Here is an 18,325-nt window from a genome sequence, read left to right on the forward strand (position 1 = left end):
ATGTGAGAGCCCAGACACGGCGTACTAAGACTGAAGCTTGTCACAGATCTGTATTACGTCTGTACTAATACCACATTATGTGAGACCCCAGACACAGCGTACTAAGACTGAAGCTTGTCACAGACCTGTATTACGTCTGTACTAATACCACATTATGTGAGAGCCCAGACACAGCGTACTGCTTGTCACAGACGTGTATTACGTATGTACTAATACCACATTATGTGAGACCCCATACACATCGTACTAAGACTGAAGCTTCTCACAGACCTGTATTACGTCTGTACTAATACCACATTATGTGAGACCCCAGACACAGCGTACTGAGACTGAAGCTTGTTACAGATCTGTATTACGTCTGTACTAATACCACATTATGTGAGAGCCCAGACACGGCGTACTAAGACTGAAGCTTGTTACAGATCTGTATTACGTCTGTACTAATACCACATTATGTGAGAGCCCAGACACAGCGTACTGCTTGTCACAGACGTGTATTACGTCTGTACTAATACCACATTATGTGAGACCCCAGACACAGCGTACTAAGACTGAAGCTTCTCACAGACCTGTATTACGTCTGTACTAATACCACATTATGTGAGACCCCAGACACAGCGTACTGAGACTGAAGCTTGTTACAGATCTGTATTACGTCTGTACTAATACCACATTATGTGAGAGCCCAGACACGGCGTACTAAGACTGAAGCTTGTTACAGATCTGTATTACGTCTGTACTAATACCACATTATGTGAGAGCCCAGACACAGCGTACTAAGACTGAAGCTTCTCACAGATCTGTATTACGTCTGTACTAATGCCACATTATGTGAGAGCCCAGACACAGCGTACTAAGACTGAAGCTTGTCACAGACCTGTATTACGTCTGTACTAATACCACATTATGTGAGAGCCCAGACACAGCGTACTAAGACTGAAGCTTGTCACAGATCTGTATTACGTCTGTACTAATACCACATTATGTGAGACCCCAGACACGGCGTACTAAGACTGAAGCTTGTCACAGATCTGTATTACATCTGTACTAATATCACATTATGTGAGAGCCCAGACACGGCGTACTAAGACTGAAGCTTGTCACAGATCTGTATTACGTCTGTACTAATACCACATTATGTGAGAGCCCAGACACAGCGTACTGAGACTGAAGCTTGTCACAGACCTGTATTACGTCTGTACTAATACCACATTATGTGAGAGCCCAGACACAGCGTACTGAGACTGAAGCTTGTCACAGACCTGTATTATGTCTGTTAATCACCCATTGATACACAAAGTGTGGCATCCGTTCGCCACAGTACTCAAACCATCCATGCTCTGTTTAATCATCAGCGGCGCTTTACTTGATTTAGAGGATTTAGTCCTCGCCTAACTATAAGGTTTCCATGCCTACTCCTATATACCGGTAATTCATTTACCCATCCTACCCATTACGTAACATGTCTCTCTCAAATTAGAACCTCTTTTAAATGCTTGTTATGTAATTACCAAGCAACGCATACATCCAAGTTAATATCTAGCTCGAGTCCAATTTTTAGTATACGTTGTCATTCCAAATGAATACATTTCAAAGTTAACATGAAATATATTGGTTTTGAACGATTTTTACTCAATTGCCTTGGCAGTTATTGGTAGCGTATCAATTACTTCACAATACACAAGGTTGTGGTACAGTTTGTATTTAGATACTTAAGGAATGATTTTCATTTTTTGTTGTTTACTGGTGTGTAAACTGCATTTTTTGTACAGATATTTTAAATGACGCGCGTCAGTGCGTCATGTTGAAATATCTGTACAAAAAATGCAGTTTACACACCAGTAAACAACAAAAAATTAAAAACATTCCTTATATTTACATTTCGACCGACCATTTCATTTAAATTTAGTGTTCCGGTGAAATAAAACTTCGTTTTTTCAACGTTATACGATTGATGGAACAGCTGAGTAATTGATGGAATCGCGAAACAGCTGGCTCCAATTTGGCGGGAAAATGTGTCAAGTTCCGGGAGTAAATAAAATATAGTTCCACAATAACTTTAGCGTTTTTAATCCATTTATTCCATATGTTTTCATTTTTTATGTTTTTAATATTAACACAATGCTTTCCATTGCATTCAAACTGATGTTGATATCGAACCTTTGTCATGGCATATATTTTGGCCTAACCGGATGCGCATTCACATAAGGGCGGAAGTCAGTGTTTCGGTTTGTGTTCTTGTGCAGCAGCCCCTCTGCGTTTACGCAAGTGTAAACGATTGCCCGGTTAGTAAGGTTATATAGGAAGGTGAACACGGAAATGTAAATATTACACAATACACGGTGTTGTGGTACAGTTTTTATTTACTACACAATACACAGGGTTGTGGAACAGTTTGTATTTAGGTTACTTCACAATACACAGGGTTGTGGTACAGTCTGTATTTATTACACAATACACAGGGTTGTGGTACAGTTTGTATTTACTACACAATACACAGGGTTGTGGTACAGTTTGAATTTAGGTAACTACACAATACACAGGGTTGTGGTACAGTCTGTATTTACTACACAATACACAGGGTTGTGGTACAGTCTGTATTTACTACACAATACACAGGGTTGTGGTACAGTTTGTATTTACTACACAATACACAGGGTTGTGGTACAGTCTCTATTTAATACACAATACACAGGGTTGTGGAACAGTTTGTATTTAGGTTACTTCACAATACACAGGGTTGTGGTACAATCTGTATTTACTACACAATACACAGGGTAGTGGTACAGTCTGTATTTACTACACAATACACAGGGTTGTGGTACAGTCTGTATTTACTACACAATACACAGGGTTGTGGTACAGTCTGTATTTACTACACAATACACAGGGTTGTGGTACAGTTTGTATTTACTACACAATACACAGGGTTGTGGTACAGTCTGTATTTACTACACAATACACAGGGTTGTGGAACAGTTTGTATTTAGGTTACTTCACAATACACAGGGTTGTGGTACAATCTGTATTTACTACACAATACACAGGGTAGTGGTACAGTCTGTATTTACTACACAATACACAGGGTTGTGGTACAGTCTGTTTTTACTACACAATACACAGGGTTGTGGTACAGTCTGTATTTACTGCACAATACACAGAGTTGTGGTACAGCCTGTATTTACTTAAGCATTGATGTCACTATTTTTTAATTTTATCGGGGTATGAAAAAAAAATTGTTTGCAAACTGTGTGAATCCGCGTAGCGGATTCTCACAAAAGTTTGCAAACAATTTTTTTTTCATAACCCGATAAAATTAAAAAATAGTGACATCAATACTTATAATTAATTTTATACTCTATTTGATAAAATGAAGTATGTTTAAATGTAACATTATAGTGGTTTTTCAAGGGATTCTTTTTTCCGAATCAATACGCAAAGTCAATGTCTCTATTGTGACGTCACGTTAACGTCGGGGTTTCGCGCCATTCTCGGATTTTTTTTCATAGTGGTATGCAAAAAAAATATTGGCCAATCAGAAAGCCAGATTTGGTATGAAAACAAAGAAAAATTAATTATTACACAATACACAGAGTTGTGGTACAGCCTGTATTTTGGTTACTACACAATACACAGGGTTGTTGTACAGTCTGTATTTACTACACAATACACAGGGTTGTGGTACAGTCTGTATTTACTACACAATACACAGGGTTGTGGTACAGTCTGTATTTACTACACAATTCACAGGGTTGTGGTATCGTCTGTATTTAAGTTAATACAGAATATTTACAACTGCCACTGTTTCTGAATCGAAAAAACTAACTTGGAGAAAATCTGTTTATTTCCCAATAACTTGAGTGCAGAACGTGACCTGATTCGGTGCGTATGAATACATGTAAACATTGGCGGACTTTCTTTGACATTCCACAAAATCACGTGTCAATGTTTACAAAAACACATTTACGAGAATTTTTTGAATGTGTTATTGCTATTTGACATGAATAAAATAATTGAAATATAAGAACTATTTTTTGTGACGTGGCTTAGTTAGAACCTACGCTCAGTATACAGTTTATTACTAAATAGTAATATAGCTGGTCATCATTTCGGTCATCATAGAGATTGTTTGTCATTGCCGATCTGAACCTCTTGACCCATAACGTAGTTTGTCTTTGAATGTTACTATTGGCGACCATAGACCAAACTCGTGTAGGTATTAATGCTGTCTTTACATTCCTAAATGGAGAACAATAGGTAAGAAAGGTCGTCAATTGAATTAAGTCGATTACCGAGAGACCTGACAATTTCAGAGAGAGCTGTCGATTACCGAGAGACCTGACAATTTCAGAGAGAGCTGTCGATTTCCGAGAGACCTGACAATTTCAGAGAGAGCTGTCGATTACCGAGAGACCTGACAATTTCAGAGAGAGCTGTCGATTACCGAGAGACCTGACAATTTCAGAGAGAGCTGTCGATTACCGAGAGACCTGACAATTTCAGAGAGAGCTGTCGATTACCGAGAGACCTGACAATTTCAGAGAGAGCTGTCGATTACCGAGAGACCTGACAATTTCAGAGAGAGCTGTCGATTTCCGAGAGACCTGAAGTTGACTTTGGTCCCTAGTTTATCCACCCATTATCTCAGTCATCGTGTTTGTCTAGCATGTCGTACCAACCTTCCATAATGGTCTAGACTCGTTGTTTATCGCAGGATTAACGTCGTCGGTACTTTGTTTTCTGGAATATCAAGTGAATATGAAAATGCTAGAGGGAACTCGTAGCATGTTAATCAACAACATACATCAGTCCTGTACTGGGATTAATACAGCGTCAGGTCGGTTTTATCTGGATTGTGACTACAGTTCATCCAATCACAAGCAATTAAAGTTGGCAGTTGTCATCATTTCTGGACATACCACACCCATGTCAAAGACATATTGCATGTATAATTTAGTTTGTTGTTTTCCGTTTAACAGCAAATGTCATTGAAGGCAGGTGACTTTTGTCTGCACGTTATGGGAGACTGCGTCATATTGTTGCTTATCTCCTTTATTACGTACGGAAACAGTGAACATCAACAAATATATTCATACCAACTTTCAACATGTTTTTACCATAAAATGAACTATTTTCCAATAGTCTGCTGTACTATTTTCAGTACTTGCTAATCTTTCTAATTGAGCGTTATGAAGGAGAAACTTTCGTTATTATAGTGTCTTCTTTGCCACGGCTCGTAAAGTTTACGGTAGCGTTAAAACTAAGGTAAACTATCCTATTGGAGACAACAATCCTAACATATATTAAGTTATACTCCCAAAGTTGCGGTTGGTGATGAACACAGCGTATTCTCCTCCCCTGTAGAAGACCAGACATTAGATCAATGATGACCTGTACCATACGATAAGGATGTGATGGGTCCTCATCATAAAACTTTCTGTTTTAGTCTGCGGCAGGAGTTATCGAGACAACAGGCTATACGTTACATACACATCATACTGCCGATCAAACATAAAACAATGAAATGTTTTCATATCACTTGGCAACCTTCCCGTGTACCAGATGTACGATCGACGTTTTTTACTTGAAACAACGCAATTCTGGATGTACACGCGTATACAACTAGTAATAGCTGTGAAGTTTATTGTGGGAATCATAATTCATGTTTTAAAGTTGTATGGTCTATGACTTGTTCTCTTTTTGTCATAGAAAAACATTCAAAGAGTTTTAAATATTTTCTCCACTTCACTAAATTTTAAACTAACCATATTTACTAACCTTTGTAAAGTTAATTTCGAAAGTTATTAAATAATTAAATTTAGATATTGATTTTTGTCGTGAACACGTTTAAAATAGCTCGGACGTCTCCGAGATGTTCCGATCTATTCCTATCTGTACGGATTTTCCACAGATTTTAAACGTGGCGTTGTTTTGTGACCGCTTTTAAAAAAACCTAAGGCATAAGGCCAATCAAAATTATGAATTATATGGCCCCCAACCCCAGGGTGGGGCCAAATGAGGTGAAATTGACTAAAATTTCAAACTTTTTCTCTACTCACAGATGTGGTAGAATGAATTACTCCTCATAGAAAAACAAATGTGAATTATATTACCCTGAGGTCTCACGTTACCCCGTAGAGAGGGATCAAGTTTTCTTAAGTTTATAAAGGAAAAACACATTTATGATCATTATTTGCTCAATTTTCATAGAAAATGAGTCAAACTTGGTTAGAATTATTCGCCTGAAATATAGCATTTTAACATCCATATCGGTCCTTGCTGACGCTGACCAGCGGGGCGTGACCAAAATGACTAAAATTTCAATTATCCCCTCGGGTATCATTTATAATATAACAATACAGGGGAATAATGAAGACGAATGTTTATAGTAATTGTTGGTTTAAAATCTCATCCAAGTTTCTCTCATTATGGTTCTTTGCATCGTTGACGAGCCTTAAAGGATAAAAGAAATCGTTGAAAGTTTCTTGTAAATCCCGACTCATCGTCTTCTTTAGAGGAGAGGAGGGGGCAATATTTCGTGATGATAATTGGAAATAGAAAACATGTTTGTCCGCTTCATTAATTAAGTGTCGACCTCAGTTGATGAATATCAGTGGCTGTCCACACCTGAGAACCTACTATATAAAACTGGTATTATTATCAATTCAGAAGCTTTGCATGTCCATAACAATGTCATTCAACAGTCCAGCATGAATTAGAATACAACACTACGTTTACAAAGCTAATCTAACGTTTGCAGGCCGTCCTCTGTTGTGTGATATTTATGTTTATAAGTCTTTTCTCTTGAGATCACTTTCCTGAATTTCAAGTGAGAGTTTGTAACCTGATGGACTTAACGTGGCCTGGCGTTGTCTTGTTTGAAACATTAATGTCGCATCCATGTTTTATTGTCGGCGTGTGGTATAGCCTTTTATTCCTTCTACCGCTGTATTTTACAAGTGATGGCATTTTTCTGTGACCACGTGCTCAAGTAATGTCTTATTTGAAACACGAAAGTCACATCCACTGTTTGGTGTTCTATTTTACCATTGTAAAATTTGTAACGGTATTGCTATTGATATTATTAATGGAGAGACTATCATATAAGTATTTCAAAACAGGAGCTCGTTTTTTAACAACCACACACAAAATTTAAGTATATACGTTAGAATTTTAAATGAGTGATCTTTTTATATGGGAAAAAATATATAAAACTTATATGAAATAAATCTTCGGAGATTTAATTTTTGCGGGCCTTGTTTTATAAAATGTTTATCACATAAATACAACAACCTATATTTTAAAGAACTGCAATGCCAAAATGTACTGCTCAAATCCAACGGAGACCATCATTTTGTCCCGTTGTCTTCGAAATCATAGCGTCACTTAATTGTTTCTGTCATGATGTCACAATGAATTTCCTGCTCGGCACTGCCGATGAACTTTGCTTCAGTGTATATTACACTAGTGATACGTGTGAAATCACTGGATATCAGACGGATTATGTGATAAAAATGTTGCAAGTTTGAAAGTAAAATGCCTAAAACGATTTTACTTTGACTGATGCTAGTAGATTGTAACAATAGGATGATTGTCTATCTACTTCATTATACTATAGAAAACAGTTTTATATAGACACATGTAATAGGTCAAAGTACGAGTTTAATGTGATTTGAGATGTGAAATAACTTCATATTGATATCCAATTGATTTTTCAAAGTAAACAAAGCATTCAATGGTTTAGGAGACGGTGTCCTCCTCTTGTTAAGTGGGTATGTAAAAATGTTTGTGAAATTTTAATTTGCGTTTTGTGTGAACACGTTTACGTTAATTTCCAGTGCAATTTGCTTTAACGAACTCGGGTATCAAGTCATTTGTAACGAAATTTAAAGCTTTTCACGGATGAGGAGCGATTAGCTACTTTGTTTGACTGAAAGAGGAGTTGGGGTGATACGCTTAAAGCACATGGAATTAAAGAACGCACCTTCTTGAAACTAGTTTGCGAAGTCGGATAATTGAAAATGTAGAACCTTTATTCAAAATGAAAAAAAATCGTTTAAACGTGATGGAATAGGAAGACTAGAATGGTGGGTGATAATTATATCATTACCACGGTGATAGGATTTTAATCATTTTATGTAAAAGTGTTCGAACTATGTTAGGAATCAGTTCGGCTTAGTTGGTTACTGTACACGTATTTTCATCTAATTTCAATTCCAGTTGTTCGAGAAGCGGTATCTACATGAAGGGAGAAACTGACTGACGGAGAACACACCGACGGCATTAGCCGACAACATGTAAGTTGCGCATGTCATCATCTCGTATTTGACCTTGAATGGAGGAGGCACACGTTTATATTGTTTCGTTTTCCACAAATAGTAAATGTTCCACATAACATCGGAATCCTTGCTGAACATTTGCTGTTGACATTGTATTGGATATCTAATACCACGGCTCTCTGTGGGCGAAACAAACATTCCTTTTAGATGGGGACTTTTCGTCTTGTGATTTGAAGTTTTTTGTGCCACATATCTCTGACTAACAATGACCAGCAGAGATGATCCTTTACATGGCGACCCTGACCAATCGTCTACGGTGCTTCTCCCTCCGGACAGAGTGGACAGGTCAGACGCTGTTCCCATGTTAACATGTGAAGCGGACGATGACCGCGACGATAACCGGAAGTCGGAGGGATTTCTTACAATCACCCGGAAGTACGTCCCGACGATGAAACTGCATAAACCAGCATGCAACACGGTGCGGAAGTTCCTGTTATTGATTGTAGGATGTGTGCTGGTCGGTCTATCGCTGGTTCTCATGGTGACCGGCACCATCAGATTCCACCAGTGCCAGAATCACAAGGTAATCAAATTTTGTCCTCTTGTAATCTACTCTACTGGGAATTTAAAAAATAATCACATCAGTTATTCGTCCTTGTTAACGGTCTTCAGTTCAAATTGTGTAAAAAAACTGTCTCTCAATAAAGTTAAATTCGACAAAAAATAAAATCTATATCACCCGAAAACGGGAAATGTTTTCTGGTACCATTTCTATAGTGTATTCGTTCTCATATAGAAATACAACAATAACATCTATATTGAATTTGTGTTCCGTGTCACAAAAAGTTACATGTGCTTCCTTTTGTTGAGTTTTATTTTTGATATAACAAAGACGCACGCGATCCCGTGAGGTCTCTATTTTGAAATATTCCACACATATTGGTAAATTGTCCTTCAGCATGCCATTGAGCAACAATAGAATACACTATCATGTTTAGAAGAATTGTCTGTAAGTGGTGTCGTATTGTCTCTGCGGTATTTATTTTAACTGAATCTAGTAATCTGTCTGCACACGCGTTGCTGCTTGATCTCCGTAATGGTTTCGTTTTACCAGATATGATAATAGTCATTTTGTCTTCATTGAAATCTTTGAATTCCCTATATATCAAATTAGGATAATGGATTCGGTTCAAAAAGGACAAATCAGCTATAAGTTGAATGTCCTGCCTTCACACTAACTATAAGTTGAATGTCCTGCCTTCACACTAGCTATAAGTTGAATATCCTGCCTTCACACTAGCTATAAGTTGAATGTCCTGCATTCACACCTATATTGATAGGTTGACGACTTTTCTGAAGTCAGTTTATGTGTAGTTAGCTCATTTGCTGTCGTCTTTCTTTTTTCTTCTCTGTCACGTATTGATTTTATTCTCCTACTAATAAATACTATCCCCCTTAAAACTCAAAACCAATGAACGCATCAAACTTTCTCCATTTTCTCCATCAAAGCCTCATTTTTAAAAAAAAACGCCCGTAGACACATTAAATAACATATCTGTATAAGTGTCAGTCTAACGGTTCTATAAGGACTCAAAATAATCGGTCAGACATTTTCTAGTCAAGTTTACTAAGGAATCAAAATAATCGGTCAGACATTTTCTAGTCAATTTTACTAAGGACTCAAAAGTAATCGGTCAGACATTTTCTAGTCAAGTTTACTAAGGAATCAAAATAATCCGTCAGACATTTTCTAGTCCAAGGTTACTAGGAATCAAAATAATCGGTCAGACATTTAGTCATACATCAATTTTCTAGTCAAGTTTAACTATGGAATCAAAATAATCGGTCAGACATTTTCTAGTCAAGTTTACTATGGAATCAAAATAATCGGTCACACGTTTTCTAGTCAAGTTTACTATGGAATCAAAATAATCGGTCAGACATTTTCTAGTCAAGTTTACTAAGGACTCAAAATAATCCGTCAGACATTTTCTAGTCAAGTTTACTATGGAATCAGAATAATCCATCAGACATTTTCTAGTCAAGTTAACTATGGAATCAAAATAATCGGTCAGACATTTTCTAGTCAAGTTTACTATGGAATCAAAATAATCGGTCACACGTTTTCTAGTCAAGTTTACTATGGAATCAAAATAATCGGTCAGACATTTTCTAGTCAAGTTTACTATGGAATCAAAATAATCGGTCAGACATTTTCTAGTCAAGTTTACTAAGGAATCAAAATAATCCGTCAGACATTTTCTAGTCAAGTTTACTATGGAATCAGAATAATCCATCAGACATTTTCTAGTCAAGTTAACTATGGAATCAAAATAATCGGTCAGACATTTTCTAGTCAAGTTTACTATGGAATCAAAATAATCGGTCAGTCATTTTCTAGTCAAGTTAACTATGGAATCCAAATAATCGGTCAGACATTTTCTAGTCAAGTTTACTAAGGAATCAAAATAATCCGTTAGACATTTTCTAGTCAAGTTAACTATGGAATCAAAATAATCGGTCAGACATTTTCTAGTCAAGTTTACTATGGAATCAAAATAATCGGTCACACGTTTGCTAGTCAAGTTTACTATGGAATCAAAATAATCGGTCAGTCATTTTCTAGTCAAGTTAACTATGGAATCAAAATAATCGGTCAGACATTTTCTAGTCAAGTTTACTAAGGACTCAAAATAATCGGTCAGACATTTTCTAGTCAAGTTTACTAAAGAATCAAAAGAATCGGTCAGACATTTTCTAGTCAAGTTTACTAAGGAATCAAAATAATCGGTCAGTCATTTTCTAGTCAAGTTTACTAAGGAATCAAAATAATCGGTCAGACATTTTCTAGTCAAGTTTACTAAGGAATCAAAATAATCGGTCAGACATTTTCTAGTCAAGTTTACTAAGGACTCAAAGTAATCGGTCAGACATTTTCTAGTCAAGTTTACTAAAGAATCAAAATAATCCGTCAGACATTTTCTAGTCCAAGGTTACTAGGAATCAAAATAATCGGTCAGACATTTTCTAGTCAAGTTTACTATGGAATCAAAATAATCGGTCACAAGTTTTCTAGTCAAGTTTACTATGGAATCAAAATAATCGGTCAGACATTTTCTAGTCAAGTTAACTATGGAATCAAAATAATCGGTCAGACATTTTCTAGTCAAGTTTACTATGGAATCAAAATAATCGGTCACACGTTTTCTAGTCAAGTTTACTATGGAATCAAAATAATCGGTCAGTCATTTTCTAGTCAAGTTAACTATGGAATCCAAATAATCGGTCAAACATTTTCTAGTCAAGTTTACTAAGGACTCAAAATAATCGGTCAGACATTCTGTAGTCAAGTTTACTAAAGAATCAAAATAATCGGCCAGACATTTTCTAGTCAAGTTTACTAAGGACTCAAAATAATCCGTTAGACATTTTCTAGTTAAGTTTACTAAGGACTCAAAATAATCGGTCAGACATTTTCTAGTCAAGTTTACTAAAGAATCAAAATAATCGGTCAGACATTTTCTAGTCAAGTTTACTAAGGAATCAAAATAATCGGTCAAACATTTTCTAGTCTAGTTTACTAAGGAATCAAAATAATCCGTCAGACATTTTCTTCTCCAAGGTTACTAGGAATCAAAATAATCGGTCAGACATTTTCTAGTCAAGTTTACTATGGAATCAAAATAATCGGTCAGTCATTTTCTAGTCAAGTTAACTATGGAATCCAAATAATCGGTCAGACATTTTCTAGTCAAGTTTACTAAGGAATCAAAATAATCCGTTAGACATTTTCTAGTCAAGTTAACTATGGAATCAAAATAATCGGTCAGACATTTTCTAGTCAAGTTTACTATGGAATCAAAATAATCGGTCACACGTTTTCTAGTCAAGTTTACTATGGAATCAAAATAATCGGTCAGTCATTTTCTAGTCAAGTTAACTATGGAATCAAAATAATCGGTCAGACATTTTCTAGTCAAGTTTACTAAGGACTCAAAATAATCGGTCAGACATTTTCTAGTCAAGTTTACTAAAGAATCAAAATAATCGGTCAGACATTTTCTAGTCAAGTTTACTAAGGAATCAAAATAATCGGTCAGTCATTTTCTAGTCAAGTTTACTAAGGAATCAAAATAATCGGTCAGACATTTTCTAGTCAAGTTTACTAAGGAATCAAAATAATCGGTCAGACATTTTCTAGTCAAGTTTACTAAGGACTCAAAGTAATCGGTCAGACATTTTCTAGTCAAGTTTACTAAGGAATCAAAATAATCGGTCAGACATTTTCTAGTCTAAGGTTACTAGGAATCAAAATAATCGGTCAGACATTTTCTAGTCTAAGGTTACTAAGGACTCAAAATAATCAGTCAGACATTTTCTAAGGTTACTAGGGAATAAAAATAATCTGTCAGTGACATTAGTCGCACGTGTTTTCCCACTGGTCTATAAAAGCATATACCCAAATATTGCTCTTTGTTCGTTTATTCGTTTACAATCGACACGGGTACATTGGATACGACGCACTATCCGATGTGTCAGCTGGTGATCGGGATGGCTTGTAATGTTTTAAATGCATTAGACACAAAAACCGAGATAAAAGACCTAATGTGAATGAACCATGACATACACAGTAATTAGATAAATTAATAAGGACAGATAGATGTGAAACTTAAATTTGACCTTTATGAACACAGATCTTTAAAAAGATGGCAATAAAATATATTAATTTCTTACAAGAAAGAATTGAAAAAATAAAAACCCAAATTTAGTCGCCTCCTTCTATCATGCAATGGGCGTAGCAGATATTAAACTAGCGTCTTAATTGAGGGTTTTATATAAAAGGAAAACAACGAGTAACCTCGCATCCCCATCCCTACAATATACAAGTCAGGTATGGGGGATATAAAACGTAAGGCAGTCAAGTCAGCTGTATTAAAAAATAGAACAAATAGATGGTGAAAATAGTGTGATGAAAATAACATTCAAAACCACTTTTGTCGAAAATGAACTGCACTTTTGAACAAGTCTAACCTTGTCGAGTTACATTACAGAACCGATAACATTCAATTTGCTTCCCAATAAAAGATGGAAGCGTCCTTAATGGCGTAAAACCTTACATAGCGTTGGCGATTGCAAGTACTTTTAGTCAGCTAACCAAATTAAAATGATCCCAACATTTCAATAAAAAAGAGAATCGTTTTTAACATATATCCCACAATGCCCGGCGGTGAAAGAGTTTGTGTGCACCTACTTCTGACCGACCACAAGTACGTGGGACTATTAATGGCGGCTTTATGGGGGTATTTGCCAGTGACATTTCTGTTTGATTTCCTGACAGACCGCGGGATTCTGGCGATGACACAGTAACTGAACAAACACTTGGGATAGGCTACATCGCACATCTGACAGGATTTACTAGAAGATCAATCTCAAGAAATAGCTACATCCTTATTTAATTGTCATCAAGAGATGCTGGAAACATGTATTTCTCAATTTATTGTAGAGATTGAAAATCGCTGATGGCAGGTTTTTGTCGACTAAGTAGAGCAGTGAAGATAAAAGTGTTTATCGATCACAGATTCTGTTACACAAATATCACAGCAAAGCCCAGTATCAGTTACGTAAAAATCACAGCTCATCCCAGTATCAAGTATAGATACACCGTGTAGAATTTAAGATTTCAATAAATTTAATATCACACAGGAAATAGATCAATCGCCATGCGTATCCTATATTAGTTTTCTCATGAAGAAGAAAATGTCTTTTCGATATATAAGTCTAATGTCTATGTGAAACTTTAGCGATAAGGATATAGATTCATTTCTCGTATATATGGTTTTGCATTTCCATGAAGGATGGAGCGGAAGTGTCTAGAGTACAATGTGGTATGTTGGAGACGCAGATCACCTTAATAACTTCAGTATTGCAGTGTGTAACTGCATCTGCATTTCCTATTTGATCAGAACATTAATCATGGCTTCTATTGAATTATTCGGCTTCATCTTTCATTATGTAATACACATCCTTACGTCGACGGATCTCCCTTCAAGCTATGTGAGTTTGATTAATGTGTTTTCGCTATATATGTAGCAATTTGAAAGCAAAACAAATGTGCTGTGAGACCTAGCCGACAAAGAAATTTTTCCCATATTTAATCAATTTTCATATTTACCATATGCAGGTTTTGTTGCAAACACTGTTAAACTACGAATATATTTACCATCGAAGTTCCAAATCGCGAGAAAAAGTCCCAGCGATTGTCCCATAGCTCGGCATCCTAGACAAGTTCCTCAGATACCCTTCAAGCTTTCCTTTTAATTCAGCTTGTATTCAAAGTTCCATTGTGGTTGTCACTGACTAAGACGCTTGATATTCCGGGACGACTAGTTCTGTTCATCTAACCATCGCAGTACACGTGCGTCTATTGTAAGCTTCAATAATGATTTGGTACTACAACAACATTTTTTTTGGTTTGATTACAGAAGGCTTCTATTGTAGATTTTGGTTTGATATGCTAGTATTTCTAGGTCACCTGAGACGAAGTCTCGTGTGATCTATTCTAATCGCCTTTTGTCCGATTTACATTTTCGACTTCTTCCCAAAATCAGCTGAAGAAATTTCAATGAAATTTTGCACATAAGGCCAATCAAAATTGTGAATTATATGGTCCCCACCTCACAAGAGGCTGTGGCAGGGACCAAAAGGGGTAAAATTGACTAAAATTTCAAAAATCTTCTTCTCAACTCATAGATGTGGTAGAATCGAATACTCTTGATGGATAGAAAGGTCTCAAGGCCCTCTACAAGACCCTTGGGTCTCGGGTTTTTTTCCTGAGGAGGGGGTTCAGTTTACTAACTAATAGGGAAAACACATTTTTGAGCATTATTTGGTCATTGTAATTGGTAATTTGTCAAAAATTGTCAGAATTATCCCTATGAAATTGCCATTGAATCATATCAACAAATTTTCCATGACTGACCCCAGGGGCCATAGGGACGGGGACAAAAGAGGTCAAATAGGCTAATACTTCAAAATTCTTCTTCTGAAATTCTGGAACTGGTAGAATTAAATACTCTTCATAAATGGAAACATTGGGTCTCAAGTTACTCTCTGGGGAGAGGGTCAAGTTTGTTATATTATATATAGGAAAAACACATTTTTGAAAATTATTTGCTTAGTTTTCATAGGAAATTAGTCAAACATGGTTAGAATTATTAACCTGAAATAGCATTTAAAGTCATATCCATATTGGTCCTGGCCGACGCCTAGGGGCCAGAGGGACGGAGCCAAAAAGGATCAAAATGGCTAAAAATTAAAAATCTTTTGAATTCACAGATTCGATGGAACCAGATACTCTTCATAGATTGAAAGGTTTTAAGGCTCTTTACAAGAATTGTGAATTTCATGGCCCTAGGATCTCAGATTTTCCCCTGGGGAGGGGGTCAAATGTACTAAAGTTTGTATAGGTAAAACACATTTATAAACATTATTTGCTTATTTTCATAGAAATTATTCAAACTGGGTTAGAATTATTAGCCTGAGATAGCATTTTAACATCTTATCAATATTGGTCCTAACTGACCCCAAGGGGCCAGAGGGGTGGGGCCAAAGGAGTCAAAATGGCTAAAATTTCAAAAATATTTCTTCTGAATTCACAGATTTGACGGAACAAAATAATCTTCATAGATTAAAGGTCAAAGTTATAAAATCACTGACTGACTTGTAGGGCCTGACGGGCCAATATATAGTGTTTATATGTCTTTGTTTCATTCTGTGTCCGAATCCAGGTGACCGTTAAGGCCCATGGGCCTCTTGTTCTCTTATTACAGGGGTCTTCCGTTTGGGACAACCAGTTTCTTGGAACTCACTTCGGTATGTATACCACAGTGTCCTCTGACATGATGTGAAAGGTAACGATTATTAAGTTCAAATCGTCGATATGTTACTTCGCTGGAGTATTGTCCTCTCACGTTTGATTCAGTTTTCTGTTTCTGTTTCCACCAAGTCGATTTTGAAAGTAATACTAATGAAAATGATACTGTGAACCACATCACTTCACGAGGTTCCAATTTTCTTGTAGTTTCGAGAGATAACTGAAATGCGAATTAAAATGTTTGGTGGATAAGTGTACTTTTCAAAGTAATAGCATTAATTAAACAAATGTTTTGTAATCGATACTTGCATCTTCTTTATATCGTGTTTTACTTTGTTACTTTAAAACAGTTAGAAGTAGCCATAGTGTTTACTTGTTGCAAGACTTCCATGTTCGTTGTAAAATAAATGCATCGTAGCAAATAGATTTTTTGGAGTGAGGCATGTTTTGATCCAGAAAACATTTAAATATGATATAAACTTTTGTTGTTGTGATTTATGATAACTGTGTTATTTGAAACTTACTTGGTGTCTCTAATGAGTTTTCTAATTTGTAGCGGATCTGGTATCTCTAATAAGATTTGTAATTTGTGTTGTTTGAAGCGGATCTGGTGTCTCTGATGAGATTTGTAATTTGTGTTGTTTGTAGTGGATCTGGTGTCTCTGATGAGATTTGTAATTTGTGTTGTTTGTAGCGAATCTGGTGTCTCTGATGAGATTTTTAATTTGTCTTGTTTGTAGCGGATCTGGTGTCTGATGATATTTGTAATTTGTGTTGTTTGTAGCGGATCTAGTGTCTCGGATGAGATTTTTGTAATTTGTGTTGTTTGTAGTGAATCTGGTGTCTCGGATGAGATTTGTAATTTGTGTTGTTTGTAGCGAATCTGGTGTCTCTGATGAAATTTGTAATTTGTGTTGTTTGTAGTGGATCTGGTGTCTCAGATGAGATTTGTAATTTGTGTTGTTTGTAGTGGATCTGGTGTCTCGGATGAGATTTGTAATTTGTGTTGTTTGTAGCGGATCTAGTGTCTCGGATGAGATTTGTAATTTGTGTTGTTTGTAGTGGATCTGGTGTCTCGGATGAGATTTGTAATTTGTGTTGTTTGTAGCGGATCTAGTGTCTCGGATGAGATTTTTGTAATTTGTGTTGTTTGTAGTGAATCTGGTGTCTCGGATGAGATTTGTAATTTGTGTTGTTTGTAGCGAATCTGGTGTCTCTGATGAAATTTGTAATTTGTGTTGTTAGTAGTGGATCTGGTGTCTCAGATGAGATTTGTAATTTGTGTTGTTTGTAGTGGATCTGGTGTCTCGGATGAGATTTGTAATTTGTGTTGTTTGTAGCGGATCTAGTGTCTCGGATGAGATTTGTAATTTGTGTTGTTTGTAGTGGATCTGGTGTCTCGGATGAGATTTGTAATTTGTGTTGTTTGTAGCGAATCTGGTGTCTCGGATGCGATTTGTAATTTGTGTTGTTTGTAGCGGATCTGATGTCTCTGATGAGATTTGTAATTTGTGTTGTTTGTAGCGGATCTGGTGTCTCTGATGAGATTTGTAATTTGTGTTGTTTGTAGCGGATCTGGTGTCTCTGATGGGATTTGTAATTTGTGTTGTTTGTAGCGGATCTGGTGTCTCGGATGAGATTTGTAATTTGTGTTGTTTGTAGTGAATCTGGTGTCTCAGATGAGATTTGTAATTTGTGTTGTCTGTAGCGGATCTGGTGTCTCAGATGAGATTTGTAATTTGTGTTGTTTGTAGCGGATCTTGTGTCTGATGAGATTTGTAATTTGCGTTGTGTGTAGCGGATCTGGTGTCTCTGATGAATTTGTATTTTGTGTTGTGTGTAGCTGATCTAGTGTCCCTGAACAACTTCGCCTTGGAGAAAGCCACGGGTCAGACGTCCACCAACATAGCGGCATCAGATGGCGAGTCCAAGTTTGCTGTGGACGGCGATATCAATACCTGCTCGGAGACGGGTAGGTTCAATACTCCATACAGTTTATCTGTTTAATTTAAATATAGATTATAAAGTTTTACTAGCTATTGTGTCTATTTTTCATTACACCGTAATTCATTTTCAAGGCTTGTGAAATTATTTCTTCTTTAAGTATTGTATAAGACAGCAGTGCTGACATTGACATCGATTATCAGTTTTCTACTTTCATTTAAAGACAATA

At 36.4% G+C, this 18,325-nt stretch overlaps 1 protein-coding gene across 4 annotated transcripts in view; it reads left to right on the forward strand.

Annotated features, from left to right (window-relative positions):
* LOC138326052 (uncharacterized) overlaps positions 1–18,325 on the forward strand; it is a 38,966-nt gene that overhangs the window by 18,840 nt on the left and 1,801 nt on the right. For all 4 annotated transcript variants that reach the window (XM_069272168.1, XM_069272165.1, XM_069272167.1 and 1 more), the window contains exons 2-4: positions 8,221–8,862; positions 16,109–16,151; positions 17,996–18,124. In XM_069272168.1, the coding sequence (XP_069128269.1) occupies positions 8,545–8,862; positions 16,109–16,151; positions 17,996–18,124 (490 nt within the window). In that variant the 5' untranslated portion in view covers positions 8,221–8,544. The remainder of the gene's footprint in view (positions 1–8,220; positions 8,863–16,108; positions 16,152–17,995; positions 18,125–18,325) is intronic.

Source organism: Argopecten irradians, chromosome 6 (genome assembly GCF_041381155.1).
Source record: "Argopecten irradians isolate NY chromosome 6, Ai_NY, whole genome shotgun sequence".
NCBI lineage: Eukaryota > Metazoa > Mollusca > Bivalvia > Pectinida > Pectinidae > Argopecten > Argopecten irradians.